Raw genomic sequence first — 16,754 nt, forward strand, 5'->3', positions numbered from 1 at the left:
TGACATCATGCACAAAAATAAACTCAAAATGGATTAAAGACCTAAATGTAAGGCCAGACACTATAAAACTCTTAGAGGAAAACATAGGCAGAACACTCTATGACATACATCACAGCAAGATTCTTTTTGACCCAGCTCCCAGAGAAATGGAAATAAGAACACAAATAAACAAATGGGACCTAATGAAACTTAAAAGCTTTTGCACAGCAAAGGAAACCATAAACAAGACCAAAAGACAACCCTCAGAATGGGAGAAAATATTTGCAAATGAAGCAACTGACAAAGGATTAATCTCCAAGATTTACAAGCAGCTCATGCAGCTCAATAACAAAAAAACGAACAACCCAATCCAAAAATGGGCAGAAGACCTAAATAGACATTTCTCCAAAGAAGATATACAGATGGCCTACAGACACATGAAAGAATGCTCAACATCATTAATCATTAGAGAAATGCAAATCAAAACTACAATGAGATATCATCTCACACCGGTCAGAATGGCCATCATCAAAAAATCTAGAAACAATAAATGCTGGAGAGGGTGTGGAGGAAAGGGAACACTCTTGCACTGTTGGTGGGAATGTAAATTGATACAGCCACTATGGAGAACAGTATGGAGGTTCCTTAAAAAACTACAAATAGAACTACCATACGACCCAGCAATCCCACTTCTGGGCATATACCCTGAGAAAACCATAGTTCAAAAAGAGTCATGTACCAAAATGTTCATTGCAGCTCTATTTACAATAGCCAGGACATGGAAGCAACCTAAATGTCCATCGACAGATGAATGGATAAAGAAGATGTGGCACATATTATACAATGGAATATTACTCAGCCATAAAAAGAAATGAAATGGAGGTATTTGTAATGAGGTGGATGGAGTTAGAGTCAGTCATACAGAGTGAAGTAAGTCAGAAAGAGAAAAACAAATACAGTATGCTAACACATATATACGGAATCTAAGGAAAAAAAAAAAAAAAAGCCATGAAGAACCTAGTGGCAAGACGGGAATAAAGACACAGACCTACTAGAGAATGGACTTGAGGATATGGGGAGGGGGTGGGGTGAGATGTGACAGGGTAAGAGAGTGTCATGGACATATATACACTACCAAATGTAAAATAGATAGCTAGTGGGAAGCAGCTACATAGCACAGGGAGATCAGCTTGGTGCTTTGTGACCACCTAGAGGGGTGGGATGGGGAGGGTGGGAGGGAGGGAGATGCAAGAGGGAAGAGATATGGGAACATATTGTATGTGTATAACTGATTCACTTTGTTATAAAGCAGAAGCTAACACACCATTGTAAGGCAATTATACTTCAATAAAGATGTTAAAAAAAAAACAAATAAATAAAAGTGCTTCCTTAATTATTAAAATATTATATATTACATTGCAAATGATCATGTATATGTGAGCTGATTCTTCTTTAAGGAACTACATCACAATTTATTAAACAGGGCCTATTACAAGGATTTGAAACATATCCTCACTAATCTTAATGTACATATGAACTTATAGACCTTTTTAAAAAGTTAAATATTAATTTAAACATACCCTTTACGATCATTGTACATTCTATTAATTCTGTCCCATTTTGCATTCAACTGAGTAAGTGTGTCCCGGATCTGAATGGCTTCAGGTCCAGAAGCTTCGAGGATAACATCTGGTTGTTTTTCATGAATGATTGCAATCTGCTCTCCGAGTTTGTCCAGTTGGTCTTTGATGGTCTATGAATATATTGTCATATGTTAACAAAATTCAGCAAAGAGATAAAAGAATGGAATCACAGGAGGCCAAAAATTTATATTGAATAAGTTACTTAAAAATAATGAGACATCATAATCGTTGCTTATCAAAACTGGAAACTTTAAAAAAAAAATAATACCCTGTATTGGCCAAAGCATGAGGAATGTTACATAATATCCTAATGGTGGGAAAAAAATCCTCACAGATGTCCAAAGTGGCATTTGTACAGGACATATAAAAAGCTTCAATAACATTCTGTAAAGGTACTGAAGTGTTTGAAGCTAGAAATTATTTATATTTTCAAATACCTGATAATACTAATTTAAACGACAGAAATGAGCTATCAAACCTATCAACTCTATCAGCAATTTTATTGACTTGATACATAAATGCAATCAAATTATATGAAAGAGTCTTGATATTAGTTTTGTGAATTAACTGAAAAGTTTCAGATCCCTAGTTAACTTACAATCAACATGTCATTCCATACCCAACCACTAGCCAATCTTAAATCGTTATAGGTGGCAAGATAAATGTCAACATTTTACATCAAATGACAATCAAGTCTACGAGAAAGGAATATAGTTTGTGCATGTGTTTGATTTTAAAAAGTCTCTGATGTTGCAAAGCATTAATAACTGTGCACGCTTAAAAATCCATACCTACTTTTAATAAATTAAAAATTTTGACAGTATTTCATTGGTGGATATAGGAAAAGTTTATTTTTCATACATATTATTAATTCCTTGGCACAAATGTAAAAGGTTATGGATAATCTAAGCAGGCACAATGACAAATTCCTTGCTTTATTTCTACATCAACTGCAGCTATTCAAATGCAGTGTCCGGATATTTACCTTCAGAGAATCTTCCTGAAAAGAGAAGTCTTCATAGACAACAGAGCTTAATTCTGGAGTATTAAGTGATAATTCAACATCATCCATGGAAAGTAAAACTTTGTTAATTTCAACCAGATAATCTGTGGGGAGAGGTGGTGAGCTAATTCCAGAAGCAAGCTGACCTGTTCTCTGTTGAATAGGGATTGCCTGTAAAGACATGAATAATAATAACACACATCTTTTAAATTATTCCCACAATGAATAGTAGCAAATTGAAAACACAAAAAACAAACAAAGAAAAAAGCACTATTTTGTGGAGCAATTCAATACCATGAGCAAAAATTTAAAAACTTGTTTTAATTTTTTAAAATTTGCCCTGCACTGCTATAGAAACCATTAACAATCTCTATTTTAATTTTCATCTGTAGCCTGTTGTTAAAAGGCTTAAATAAGCTGTTAATGCTTGAAAGGTTTTTTTTAAGACTTAAGCCACCTAAACTCATTTAGCAAACAGGAAAACATAAGGACTCCTTTCCTAAGTTACTGAAGAAATGAGAATATGCTGCAAATCATAAAATTCTGTATGAAGTAAAAATTTTAATACCATTATTATTTCACCTTTTTAAAAAAAAACTCACAATTAGATTAAACACTTCTGGGCCTCACTGGTGAAAAAGTAAATAAGTGAAACATGTATTTGTAACGTAACATAACAAATACAGTAGGGGGTTTAATTAAAATAATATCCAGGCAATTCAGTATATAATCTTTTTTTTCTAATTTTATTTATTTTTATTTATTTATGGCTGTGTTGGGTCTTCGTTTCTGTGCGAGGGCTTTCTCTAGTTGCAGCAAGCGGGGGCCACTCTTCATCACGGTGCGCGGGCCTCTCACTATCGTGGCCTCTCTTGTTGCAGAGCACAGGCTCCAGACGCGCAGGCTGACTAATTGCGGCTCACGGGCCCAGTTGCTCCGCGGCATGTGGGATCCTCCCAGACCAGGGCACGAACCCGTGTCCCCTGCATTGGCAGTCAGATTCTCAACCACTGCGCCACCAGGGAAGCCCTCAGTATATAATCTTAACCTTTGAGAACAATATTATTACAAAACATGAATATCCTACATAAGATAATAGATTCTACCATGCTAAATTCAGGCAGATTCTAAACTGAGTGGATAACTTATTTACCCTAGCATAGTATTTCCTGTATCCTCTAATCAGAGCTTTCTAAACAATAAAGTGCTCTCTGGGATGGGCCACTCGTCCCTGGGTTCACGTCCTTTACGCCTTGATGGCTACCATTTAATAATACCTGCCTACTGCTTGCAAATGGCCAAAGTACATCCACTCATGAATTAAGTGGATTTCCTTGACACTTTCACCATATTCCTATATTGAACTTCTGAAAAATGATATTCCTCTGTAAGCTCAGATGACAGTGAAAATGATCGTAAGTACATGTTCACTGAGTCAGTGATCCTGAAAATGGTTACAATTCCTAAATGAAACCAATATCCAAGATTAACAACACTGAGTGAATAATATGTTGTTGAATCTCGAGGTCTGCATTTCTTTGTCTCCTAGAATTTGATAAACTATGACTTTCATCAAATGATGGGAAGTCCTGGATAGCCAGGTGAGAAGCAAGCCTATTGATTTCCTGACTTTATCCACCGGCTTGTTTATACTTGACACTAATAATAATTTTATTATCCTAATGCTACACATTCAAATTTTAGTCAGAAAACATTTCTAGGTATTTAACTATACATCTAAGAAGGCAAACTATATGCTATATTTTAAGCAAATATAAAAGAATGCTGAAATAAATAATGTGTTCACCCAGGAACCAGTTTTAATAAAAAGATATGAAGTATTTCTTAATAAAAAAATGTTTTTTAATTTTTTCAGATTTTAATTTTAAATAGCCCAATTTTTTGGCAGATCACAAAGGGAAGCTCAATTGTTCCTCTTCTTAACTTTAAGGAAAAAGAAAAGGACACAAAGAAAGTATTTACAGGTTGAGAATTCATGTCAAAGGAGTAAAAAAACTGGGACCTGTTCTCCTACTTGGCTTTCTCATCTATCAACCAGGGCCTTGCTCAGACAGCCTCTGTTTTTCCAAGACCAAAAAGGACTCTAGGCCTCCAGCTGTTTGATATGTGCTTGTAGGACATTCAACTTTAGAGTACTTTCCTCATTAGTATCACTAAACATCATACACCAGGTTTTTTTTTTTTTTTAATCTGCTCTGCCTGCTTACTGGTGAGAGTCACTTCTATACCATAACAACCACTACAAGGCCAGGAATTTTGTGCTGCTTCTTCAGTTACACAACAGAGTGTCATTCTGCAAGGTCACATGTATCTGACTCTTTAGGGTGAACTGGGCAGGTCAGTAGGTATTGTAAATAGAAAGTCCCAATGGTTTTTTTAAAAAAATCACGTTCATTAATACTGTATTTTTCTATTAATAATATACACATAATCTAGGCTTCCTGAGCCTCCATACTCTTGCTGAAGCAGCAAGTCCGTTCAAGATTCAAATACGTGCTTTCTATATTCCCAAAATAGATTTTATCCCAAGACAGTGATCAATCAAAATGCCCTAGGAGGAAAAAAAAAAAAAATGTCCTCAAGATCTGACCCAGACTTTACTTCTGGATAATTTTATTTTTAAAGAATTCAGCTAGGACACAAAGATACAGATATACTACAAGGTAGCATTAAATGTTACATGATGCACCTCATGTCATACAGCAACCTAAATTCCAGACAGATTAAAAAATTGATTTTAAATGACACTTTACAAAAATGTTCTAAGTTTTGTTTTTATCAAACCATAGGGAAAACTTGGAACAAAACTGAGTTGAACATCGCCAGCTCTCTGGAGGATGAGGACTTTTTAAGAAAATCACAAAGGAAAAACCTAGCCATGTGTGGCTAAACAAAAATTTTAAATGGTTGTATATTAAAGGTAAAATAATTAGAAGATAAAAATCAATAAGATGATACTTTTTATAGCAAATATGACAAGAGGTTAATATCTTTATTTATGAAGAGCTTGTGCATATTTTAAAATAGTAATATCCTAGTAAACACATGAGAAAGGGTCATTCAATATATATTTCAAATAAGAAAATGAGTCCTTTTTTTAGTTTAAATAAATTCATAATTCTTAAAAAGCCACCTGTATCACTTTGTAGGAGAAACCATGTGAAAGGTAGTCAATGAAAAGGAAAATGATAAGCATGAGCCCCTCTGTACCCTCAGGGGAGGCTCTGGAGGTATTTGACCTGAGGAACTATTTACATCAGCGGTCCACAACCTTTTTGGCACCAGCGACCAGTTTCGTGGAAGACCATTTTTCCACAGAATCGGGGGTGGGGCGGGGATGGTTCAGGCGGTAATGCAAGCGATGGGGAGCGGCAGGTGAAGTTTCGCTCACTCGCCGGCCACTCACCTCCTGCCGTGCGGCCCGGTTCCTAACACGCCAAGGACCACTACAGGTCTACAGCCTGGAGGTTGGGGACCCCTGATTTACATGATAAATATGGGACTGAAGAGAAGGAGGCACTGAGGACGGATGTGATTTTGACTGGAACAAATTTAATGTCCCTGCCCTAACATAAACTAGGGACTTTGATTATGATGTGTCAACGTAGGCTCATCGGTTGTGACAAATACATCTCTCTGGTGCAGGACATTGATATCATGGAGGAGGCTATGTGTGTATTGGGGGTGAGGGGACAAGGGGTATGTGGGAACTCTTTGCTGTGAACCTAAAGCTGCTCTAAAAAATAAAGTCTGTTTTTAAAGAACAAAAACAAAAACAAACAAGAAATTTCATGTCCCTTCTCAATAGTCTTTGGTTACCCACTGCCTGTCACCACCTTCCATTTTCTCTCTCTTCACCAATCTCCACCATTTCTCCTCTCTCACTCCTTTTCTCATTTCCAACCTGAATTCATAAGGAGGTTAATCCAAGGTTAACTGAGGGAGGGGCCTGTGAAAGAATTTTTTCAGCTAAAAACCTTCTCATGCTTTTTGTCAGTGCACACACCATCCAATCCTTCCTATGCCCTTCCCCATCTCCTCCCGTCCATATAAATTTTCTCAAATCATTCAACAGGGATAAAATATTGCTCACAGCATGCAGTAGCTCATTGCTCACCTAAAAGAGAAGAAAAGAAAAGAAAGGAAAGGAAAAGGAAAGGAAGGGAAGGGAAGGGAGGGGAGGGGAAGGGAGGGAAGGAGTTCTGTAAACTGGTGGTCCTCAATGCTGACTGCACATTAGAATCTTCTACAGAGTTTTTTTTTTCAAGCGCCCACACCTAGGCACAACCTGAGAGATTTTGATTTAACTGGTTTGAGGCTCGATTTCTTTTTAAGCTCTTCAAGGGATTCTAATGTTCACAGTTAAAAAACAGTTTTAAAAACTACAGATTTGAAGAAGTATATGTGTTAACGAAATAAGGACAAAAAAATTTTTAATGTTTTAAAATAATTTTAATTACAATAACTAATGCTAGTGAAACCCAAATGAAACAAGCCTATAATAGTATATGTTAGTACTTTTGAAAAACAAATTTATTTATGTATTAAAAGTCTAAAAATTATTTCTATTGTGGACCATTAATGATTTCTGATTTGGGACCCAAAGATGAAGAAGTTCCAGAGAAGAAAGATACTTTTGAAAGTAACAATTAAACAAAGAACTGTAATATAATCTGAAAGATGTTAGAAATAAAAATGGAACCGAGTCTTAAAAGACAACACATTTTTCAGGTAAAATAAGAAGATAAAACCCACACCAGGGAATAACAATGAAATTAGCAAGATTCCAGAGGTGCTAAGGCACCAGTATGTTGGCATAAGGTAGAGAAAACCAGTATAGCTATACTGCATGGTGAATGACAGTGAATCAAAGAGGTAGCCAGAGGTCAAACCGAAGCCTCTACATACCATTATTGTGACAAACCTTGCGCTTAAAGCTTTTTCTGCATTTTGCAATCTTTTCCTGAACAGGTTCTTAGGGAAAGAAATCATAAGATCAGCCATGACTTTTGGGGGAATAATGCTGAGAAAAACACAGAAGATGGGCCGGAGTTAAGAAAAACTGGACTTAAAAACCAACTTGGGGAATAACTAACGGGTGAAAATCATAAGAGTCAGACTTATGGAAAGGTTAGTAGACTGAGGAAGTTAAGTTACTCTCCCAGGGTCATATACAAGTAACTGGTAGAGCCGTATCTAACTCCAGGTTCAGACCTGTATCTACTTCATTCGGACCTAATGGTTCTAATCCTTCCTCAATGTGGTGTGAGGAACAGGAAATGACTGATAAGATTGTGAAGTTTCTACCTTGAGAACTGGGTAGTTTTTATAAGTAATAACTAAGATAGGGAATAAAGCAGGAAACAGGTTGGAGGAGGGGAGAGAGGGCTGGTTCAGCTTGGGACCTGTTACAAGGCTGCAGTACAAACAGATAGAGACAGCCAACAGGCACCAAGCCGAGAAACCTGAATCTTCTAGTAGATTCCAACATCATCAACTAAAACTGGTTCTAGAAGGATTACTTAAGTACAGACCTCTGGGGAACACCAGCACATTTACAGTGCAGCTGCAAAGATGGCTATTGAAAAGGGAGATGGTGGTGAATCTTTTCCTAGAATATAAATCATATTTTATCAATTTCACAAATTTAGTTATTTGTAAACTAGAAATTTTTTTTAATGTGGTCAAGACCGCCACACATAAAATACAGAACTGAAGGAGACAGTCACTCCCCAAAGGTTTAAAACATTATCAGAACTCCAAAAGAGATGTCCAATAATAAGGTTTTATGTTTCTATTTTCTGTGAGTCTCGCCTCATCCAAAAATATAAACATATCTAGCAATACACACGAGAAAGGAGGAGATACCATTCCAACTGGTTTGTTTTGAGATGTCATTGAATGCAACATCACACTTCTCAATGGCAAGAGCTGAAAAAGTTATTTAAGTGGAACAGAGACTCTCCCATGACAATACCTTAGTTTTGTTGTATCTTGTGTGCAAAAGTAGTAACTGCAAACGGATCTTTTCTTTTTTATTATCCTCCATAGGTTGATGTAACATTTGTTCTCCTCTTTGTAGAACTTCCTCAATCTGGGCTCTCTCCTCATCCATCTGAATGTTTAAAAGATAAAAATTACTCAAAATAAAAATGCACAGGGTCACTTACTATCAGTTCCCAAGCAGGAGAACTAACCTACAAAGTATAGTATAAGTCAACATATGTTTATCTGAATGATATACAACAAAAGTTTATGTTTTTCTTAAAATATTTCATATATGAAGTTAAAATAACTCATAAAGAATGCTAGTTTAGCAGAAGTTAAATAGCACTAAGATAACACTACCATTATAGTCAGAAAGTATGTCTATTTTTTAAGCATTATGTAAATCACGTGACAAACCTTACATTGACACTCACCAGAAAGTCACATTTAAATCTGTTCTATCATGTTTGGCAGATATTTGGTAAACATCATTAATGTAAAAATATAATTAACAGAGAAGAAAAGTGAGAACACCACGGTTTTGAAAATCTGCTTGAGCCAACCTTTTCATCTTCATCACTGGATTCCAAGCGCTTTTCTGTAACTTGTAACATATTTTCTATATCATTTTCTAATTTTTCCAAGTCAGAGAAAGGCACACCAGCTTCAAATGCTTCAGTGGTGACCAGATATTGGTATGATAATGGTTCCTGGCCAATCAGCAACTGTAGAAGGAAAAACGTTCTTTGAAAAGATATTCTTGTTTGTAAATTTTTGCTGGAGAGGGTGTGGAGAAAAGGGAACCCTCTTGCACTGTTGGTGGGAATGTAAATTGATAGAGCCACTATGAGGAACAGTATGGAGGTTCCTTAAAAAACTAAAAATAGAACTACCATATGACCCAGCAATCCCACTACTGGGCATATACCTGGAGAAAACCATAATTCAAAAAGACACATGCACCCCAATGTTCATTGCAGCACTGTTTACAATAGCCAGGACATGGAAGCAACCTAAGTGTCCATCAACAGATGAATGGATAAAGAAGATGTGGCACATATATACAATGGAATATTACTCAGCCATAAAAAGAAACGAAATTGAGTTATTTGTATTGAGGTGGATGGACCTAGAGTCTGTCATACAGAGTGAAGTAAGTCAGAAAGAGAAAAACAAATACCGTATGCTAACACATATATATGGAATCCAAAAACAAAAAAAATGGTTCTGAAGAACCTAGGGGCAGGACGGGAATAAAGATGCAGACGTAGAGAATGGACTTGAGGACACGGGGAAGGGGAAGGGGAAGCTGGGACGAAGTGAGAGAGTGGCATGGACATATATACACTACCAAATGTAAAATACATAGCTAGTGGGAAGCAGCCACATAGCACAGGGAGATCAGCTCGGTGCTTTGTGACCACCTAGGGGGTGGGATAGGGAGGGTGGGAGGGAGGTGCAAGAGGGAGGTGACATGGGGATGTATGTATATGTATAGCTGATTCACTTTGTTATAAAGCAGCAACTAACACACCATTGTAAAGCAATGATACTCTAATAAAAATGTTAAAAAAAAAAGATATTCTTAACTTGACCTTTCACCATTTAATCAGTGTCAAGAAAGAACTCGCATTTATTTGAATTGACTTTAATTTCATTCATTCCCACAGCAATAATTTTACCAACTTGGGCTTCTCTGATTACCCATGTTCTCCGAACTCCAACCAGGGATGTGAACGGGTGTGCAAGTGACTGTGGCTGCCTGGAGTGGGAGGAGGGTTCTGGGACCACAGGCGAGCACAGCAGGAAACAGTGCCGTGATCCAGAAGCCATCCCTGCCATGGCCACAGAGAGGAAGCAAGGCCACTACCTAGTAGAGGGACATCCCAAAGAATGCCTCCCAGTTAACTTTCCCCAGTACAGCGCCCCTTGGATTTTGATACCGAAACTTCGAAAAAGTACATGTTTCTCAATGCAGTATTTTCAGACAGTATCTATATAGAAAGCCTTTACATCAATATTTATGTGCCTAAAATCAATGTAACAAATTTAATAAAACTAAATGCAGGAAAATAACATGCAGTGTTGGCTGAGCGTGGGGAAGCTAGCAATCTCACACTCTGGTTATGAACGTATAAATTGGCACAAACTTGCTGCAGGAATCTTTGGAAAAATCTATTTAACAGCATTTATAGGTACAACTTTCACAACAATATCAAGGAATTCTAAGAAGTGATCCTAAGGGCATACTAAGAAATGAACAAAAAGACATGCATAAAAGAATTTTAACAATACAGTATTTATAAAAGTGGAAAATTGACTTAGAATATTTAACAGATCATTTAATTGAATAGCTGTTAAAAACCTTGTCAGAGGAGAATATATAAAACAATATAAAATATTTGATATTTTAATATCACATACACATAAGAGTGTATATGTATGCCAAAACGTTAACAGAAATTATTTATGGGGACAACAATAATTTTCTTTGTACTTTCTCTCACTCCATCTCCTATGTCTCCTGCATTACTCTTTTACATATGTAGGAAAAATCTCCCATAGATCTATTGAAAAGAATAAGTGAGCTTAGGTCAGAAGGTAAGGAAGTAGGGTCAAGGCTAAGGAATACAAAAGTTAAAGCAAGATTTCTGTTGTTTTCTTTAAGTTGCAAATAATCTAAGTATATCCACAGGCTATGAAAGATTATTTGGTCTATTATATCAAGTATTTCAAAACAAAGCAAAGTTAGAAAATATTTACTTCCTGCAAAAAAGATGATCCTTCCTCTCATAATTTCAATACTTTGAAACCTTTTCTCTAATGGGTTATTTTCTTTAATACTAATTTCTTATATTCTCTCCTTCATATGCATAATCAAAATAAATAAGAACAAATGCTCCAAAGTGATAAAATCATTTTAATTAAAAAATTCTTGATATATATACCATATAATTATCTATCACATAGCTACATATCTATAAGAAAAACAGTTTTATAAAAAAACATAATTGCTTACTTTGGCACTTTTGATGTGTTGAGAAACCTTTTCAAAGTTTCTGTTCAATTCAGCTAATTTTGGTTCTACAAGCTCCTTGCTTGAGCCTCCACGTGCATTCATCAAAACAACAGCTTGATCACGGACATTTTCTACTTGGAGATTAGCATCATCCAGCTCAGAGAGTAAACGCTAATTGTAAGTAAAACAAAATTATCACATGGGAAAAATCAAAACCAAACATGGGTGTAATGCTAACTCGGATGTAAAGGTAGTTTAAATAAATGTCTGAGATTCCTAGTAAGAGATTTCAGCACCATCAATTTGAATAAGAGCTGTTCATACATTACGACTCATTCATGTTACATGGGAAGCATTTTTGATCACTACCAGATTGGATAAAACTTTATTTTATGATTGAATAGTCTATAAGATTGATTGTGTCATTTCTTCAACCATTTTATTCTAAGAATTGCAAAGCTTCTTGAGGCTGAATAAAGGAATAAGTGGCAAGGAGTAGACTGTGACTTCTTTTCCCCCTCCCTAGAAATACTATTTACCACCATCCCCCTTCCCTTGGTGAAGGTGAACTGATTTGGAAATTAGCTGAATATTATCATTTAGTTTTTAACTAAAATATGCAACAACATTATGCAGTTTCCTCAAGCTAATTTCACAATTGTCATTAAATTCATTCTCAGGGCTAAGAAAGAAACCTGCCTCAATTTCTACTTCATTGGTAAGTTTTTGAAGAGTGTTGGAATTCTCTCAAGAGTATGGCTGTAAGTAGATTTTGAATGAAGTCTTAAAAATAAGCTAGCTAATCTGTATGCATCTATAAATTCTGCAGATGTTTTCCTGGTGATTTACGAGAATGAATGATCCAGCAATGCACCCAATCAGCTAATACATGGAGCTTAACCCACTGTTCTGAAGAATTTGTGCTTACTTGTTATGGTGGCTGAGAGAAAATAAGTAGTTTGAGGAACTGTTTTTAAATCAGTGTATATAGATAGAAACAGGAGAACATCAGCTTAACTATGGAATTTTTAGAATGTGTTCTCTCACATCTAAATCTGATTGTAATAATAAAAAAAAAAACAGCCGTTGCTTGTCTCAGTTTTTGCTAGTTGTATAGTGATTCTTGAAATTCTCTTTAAGAAAAATCAAGTGGAAAGAAATAAACACTTTGTAAATAAGGCTTGGCTTTCATGAAAAATTGTTTAAAGGTTATGTTAAAAGGATTTAATAAGTTCACTAAAAGTGTAATCGTGGAAATGTGGAAAATGTGGTGAGTAAAGGAAACTACCTCATTCTTCGAAGGTTTTATAGAAGCACAATTAAACACTCTAAAATGGCTTTGTTATGAATGAACCATCTGCTGTGAAAGAACTCTATTTGTAACGTCTAAAGGACCTGGAATAATTGTATTTTGCTGGCAACAGACACATGGCTTTATTGTTTGCAGGTTCCTCATAAAATCTTTAATTATGCACTGTTTCTGTCATCAATAAACAATGTAAAGGGAAAAAAATATTCATTCAAGGATGTCTGCAAAATGTTGAGAAAGTACATTTGTAACCTAGAATTCAATTGTTCATCCATGCCTGACATGACAAAGGGTTCAAAGGAAGGACTCTTGGGGCCTGAGTGGTAAAAAGAAAAGATTCCCAAAGAGGAATTCTTAAAAGCTGCTTTTGACCTTTAACTTTGAAACTAAATGTAGAAACACAGGAATGAATAAGGGGTACTCAGGGCACTTTTCTGAGACTCTGAAGCCCCCGAGACAACAATTTCTTCTTTGCTTAACACCACTGAGTAAGGGTATCAAAAGGCTGAGCAAAGTGAAGAGAGAAGTCTGCCAGACTTTGTGCTTCTGAAAAAGTATACTATCTTTTTCATACAGCTGATTCCTCTGCAAAGCTGGGTCAGGGGGCAATATGCAGCAAGAAATGAAAGCCAAATACTCATTGTGAAGTCAGTTTTGCTTTGACTTTCTATACTGCCACCAAATTTTGCAAGTCATTAAAAAAATAACTAAGAATGACCTTTTGCCGTGAACTAATGACCCAGCATTCAACTACCTTGTATGACAAAATGGAGAAGTTTTTTTTTATAGCTTATTAAATTACAATGGAAAAATTTTATTAACAATCACATAATGTGGTATTTTTAGATGGTAATTCTTACAAGAAAGGAACGGAACAAAAAATAAGCTAAGACAAAATACAAAGAACAAACAAAAAAGACTCAGTTTATCCCACCAACATAAAAGCTAATGAATCTACTGCATGGGAAGCATGTGTGCACAAGTAACTTGCAGTACTCCTCGAGAGAAAGAGAACAGCAAAACCTTCCATTCCCAGAAGCGTTACTGATCCTCTACATTCGCTACCTTCACAATTTCTTCCCGTTTACTCGCTGGCTTTTTTTCTATCTCATCCAATAGCGCTTCAGCTTGATAAAGCCAGGTGCTTATGTGAGCAACATTTCCATCAAATATTTCCAACTGGTTTTGGTGGTTCTAGAAAGGAATTAATAAAATGCTGATACAATCATATGAAATATTTAAGACAATAATCTTAAAAGACATTTAAAAGACCTTCAAAGTGCTAACTGTGTGCTGAATTTCAAGAAGAATTTCCACCTTCCTACAAAGCTCTTCCCCAGTGGATAAATCTCATTCCTAAACACGCACACTGTGACTGAGCACGTTTTAATTTTAATTTAGATCTCAATACAATGAAAAGTTGAAGAAGAATAAAAGGTGAAAGTTTCTTTTTTAATTTCATTTTGTTTTAATCCCTATCCCTCATTCTTATATTACAAATAATCTCATTGGCCCCTCCTTGATCATATTTGTTAAAAAACTCTTTTAAGGAAGTAATAATATTAAAAAATGATTCAAATTTTGCTTGCTCAATGGACTGTAAGTACTCAGAGGCAGGGCCCCTGTCGTTTCACCTCAGTACCGACAGCGCTTAACATTACACCTGGAACAGATCTCAGTGAAACTTCCTGAAGCAAGGTATAACATGTGATTGAGAGAATACATCTGAAAACAGTTTAAGTCCGTTAAAACTACGCAAAACTGCTGACGCTAAGGCAAGAATTTAGAACTTGATGAAAAAGAGTGGGGGAGCCTTATGATGAAACCAAAAACTTTTAGGAACTATATTTTATAGGATGAAGGAAACTAGAAGAAACTTCGAAGAAAAGTGTTTAAAAACAAGGAAACAAATTATTAATCTGTAATATGGAAAAATCATTGAAAAAATAAAATGAGAACCAATAAATCATATGAGCAAAGTTTTTACAGTGGTCTGGATTCTAAGTAAGAAGAATTTATAAACACCAGACTTATTTACCTTGATAAAGCAGATAAATCAAATGTTCTAATAGGAGTAGAAAGATATTATTTGAAAGGAGAAATTAGAAGGTACAGACTGCAGAAGACAGAAGTAAGGGCCATGAGCATGTGGAATAAAACTAGTTACAATAAAAATGAATATATAAAATATTTAATGAACATATTTTATGAGCCAAGAATTTCACATTTGTTATTCAACATTTAACAACTCTGTTAGATATGTTCTTTTAATCCCATTTTATATATAGGGAAATTAAAGCTTAGTGACATTAAGTAATTTACCCAAGGTTATGAAGATATTAAGTCACGGATGAACTCTGGATATGAATCTGACAGATCAAGACGTAAACCCACCAACTTCAATGCCCTACACATTCTGGTTGATTTCAATAAATATCCAAACACACAATAATTTATTTTTCTCTGTTCATATCCATTACCCAGTAATTCTATGAATTTGGAAAAAGTCCTATCTCAGATATACCAGAACAAATAATAATTTATAGATGAGAACTTTTTTTAAGGGAAGAGAAGGTACGGTTGCCATATATTCATTGTTATTGTAAGAGGGACAGAAAAACACTATGAAATTAAATGGTCACTATTTCCATGAAATACTGGTTAACAGCGTAGTAGTATTGTTATAACCAAAGACTAAAAACATATAGCATTTAACAATTACCATAATCATCATAACAATATCTAAAATTGGTTATTTTAAATATAGTTTTATAAGAGCCCTACATGTTTTACATCATAATCACAAAAACTGTATGAGGTAGAAATTATAATAATGTCCATTTTACAAATGAGAAAACTAAGACTTAGAGAGCATTTAAGTATTGGGTTGGCCAAAAAAGGTTGTTTGGGTTTTTCCGTAAGATGTTACGGAAAAACCCAAACTAACTTTTTTGGCCAACCCATAACTTGACCAATGTCAATCAGTTTGTAGTCAAAACTTTAACTTAGGCCATCAGATGCTAGAACTGGTGCCCTTAACTAGTACACCAATATTAGAACATTACAAATATTATATATATAGTTTATAATAGTATGAAAATCAAATACAATATTAAGTCATTAAAATGTAGCAAATAAGGTGTATTTACTAAGATATTAAAGTACACATTTCTATGTATATCACAAATGGTTTATTACTTAATAGAGACATTTGAACTCTTTCTAGTTATTATCTTTTCAAAGGAAAAGATAAAATGTAGTCTAATGAAATTAATTCACAAGCAAAACATTATTGTGACAAACAGAAAATAGGATTTGGAATCCTAATCAAAACAGTATTCGTTTATACATAATTAAAGGAGAGATTTCACCATGAAATTCTTCCTGAAACATACCATCAAGGTGTTGCACCAATCCTCGGTCCAGGTGCGAACCCGGCTCCACCCGGCATTAAGGACACAGAGCTTCTCTTCTAAAACAGGCTCACTGCCCTCGATCAAGTTCTGCAGGGCAGCACTACTCTCTGTGATGGTATTTAAATCAGCTTTTCTCTTTTCCAGATCTTTCAGAATATTCTAGAAAATAAAAGTTCCCAGACCTACTTGATCTTTCAAAACATTATAAAAGTTTATACAACCTTCATTTTTAAAAAACTCTTCTTCCATGTATACATGACTCCCTAGATAACTTACACATGTCAAAGGTTCACAAGATTCCACAACTTATTAACATGATGAGAGTTTTTAAGTTTCAAATAAAAATTAAATATTTAATTATGCAAACACCAAAGAA

General features: G+C 35.3%; 1 protein-coding gene across 13 annotated transcripts in view; it reads right to left on the reverse strand.

Moving 5' to 3' along the window:
- UTRN (utrophin) overlaps positions 1 to 16,754 on the reverse strand; it is a 496,228-nt gene that overhangs the window by 293,024 nt on the left and 186,450 nt on the right. For all 13 annotated transcript variants that reach the window (XM_082474349.1, XM_082474346.1, XM_082474342.1 and 10 more), the window contains 7 exons: positions 16,358 to 16,537; positions 14,028 to 14,156; positions 11,654 to 11,824; positions 9,198 to 9,359; positions 8,624 to 8,761; positions 2,608 to 2,796; positions 1,560 to 1,732 (listed from right to left, as the gene is read on the reverse strand). In XM_082474349.1, coding sequence (XP_082330475.1) covers positions 1,560 to 1,732; positions 2,608 to 2,796; positions 8,624 to 8,761; positions 9,198 to 9,359; positions 11,654 to 11,824; positions 14,028 to 14,156; positions 16,358 to 16,537 — 1,142 coding nt within the window. The remainder of the gene's footprint in view (positions 1 to 1,559; positions 1,733 to 2,607; positions 2,797 to 8,623; positions 8,762 to 9,197; positions 9,360 to 11,653; positions 11,825 to 14,027; positions 14,157 to 16,357; positions 16,538 to 16,754) is intronic.

This window comes from Balaenoptera physalus (assembly GCF_965194825.1).
Source record: "Balaenoptera physalus genome assembly, chromosome: 9".
Taxonomy (NCBI): Eukaryota; Metazoa; Chordata; class Mammalia; order Artiodactyla; family Balaenopteridae; genus Balaenoptera; species Balaenoptera physalus.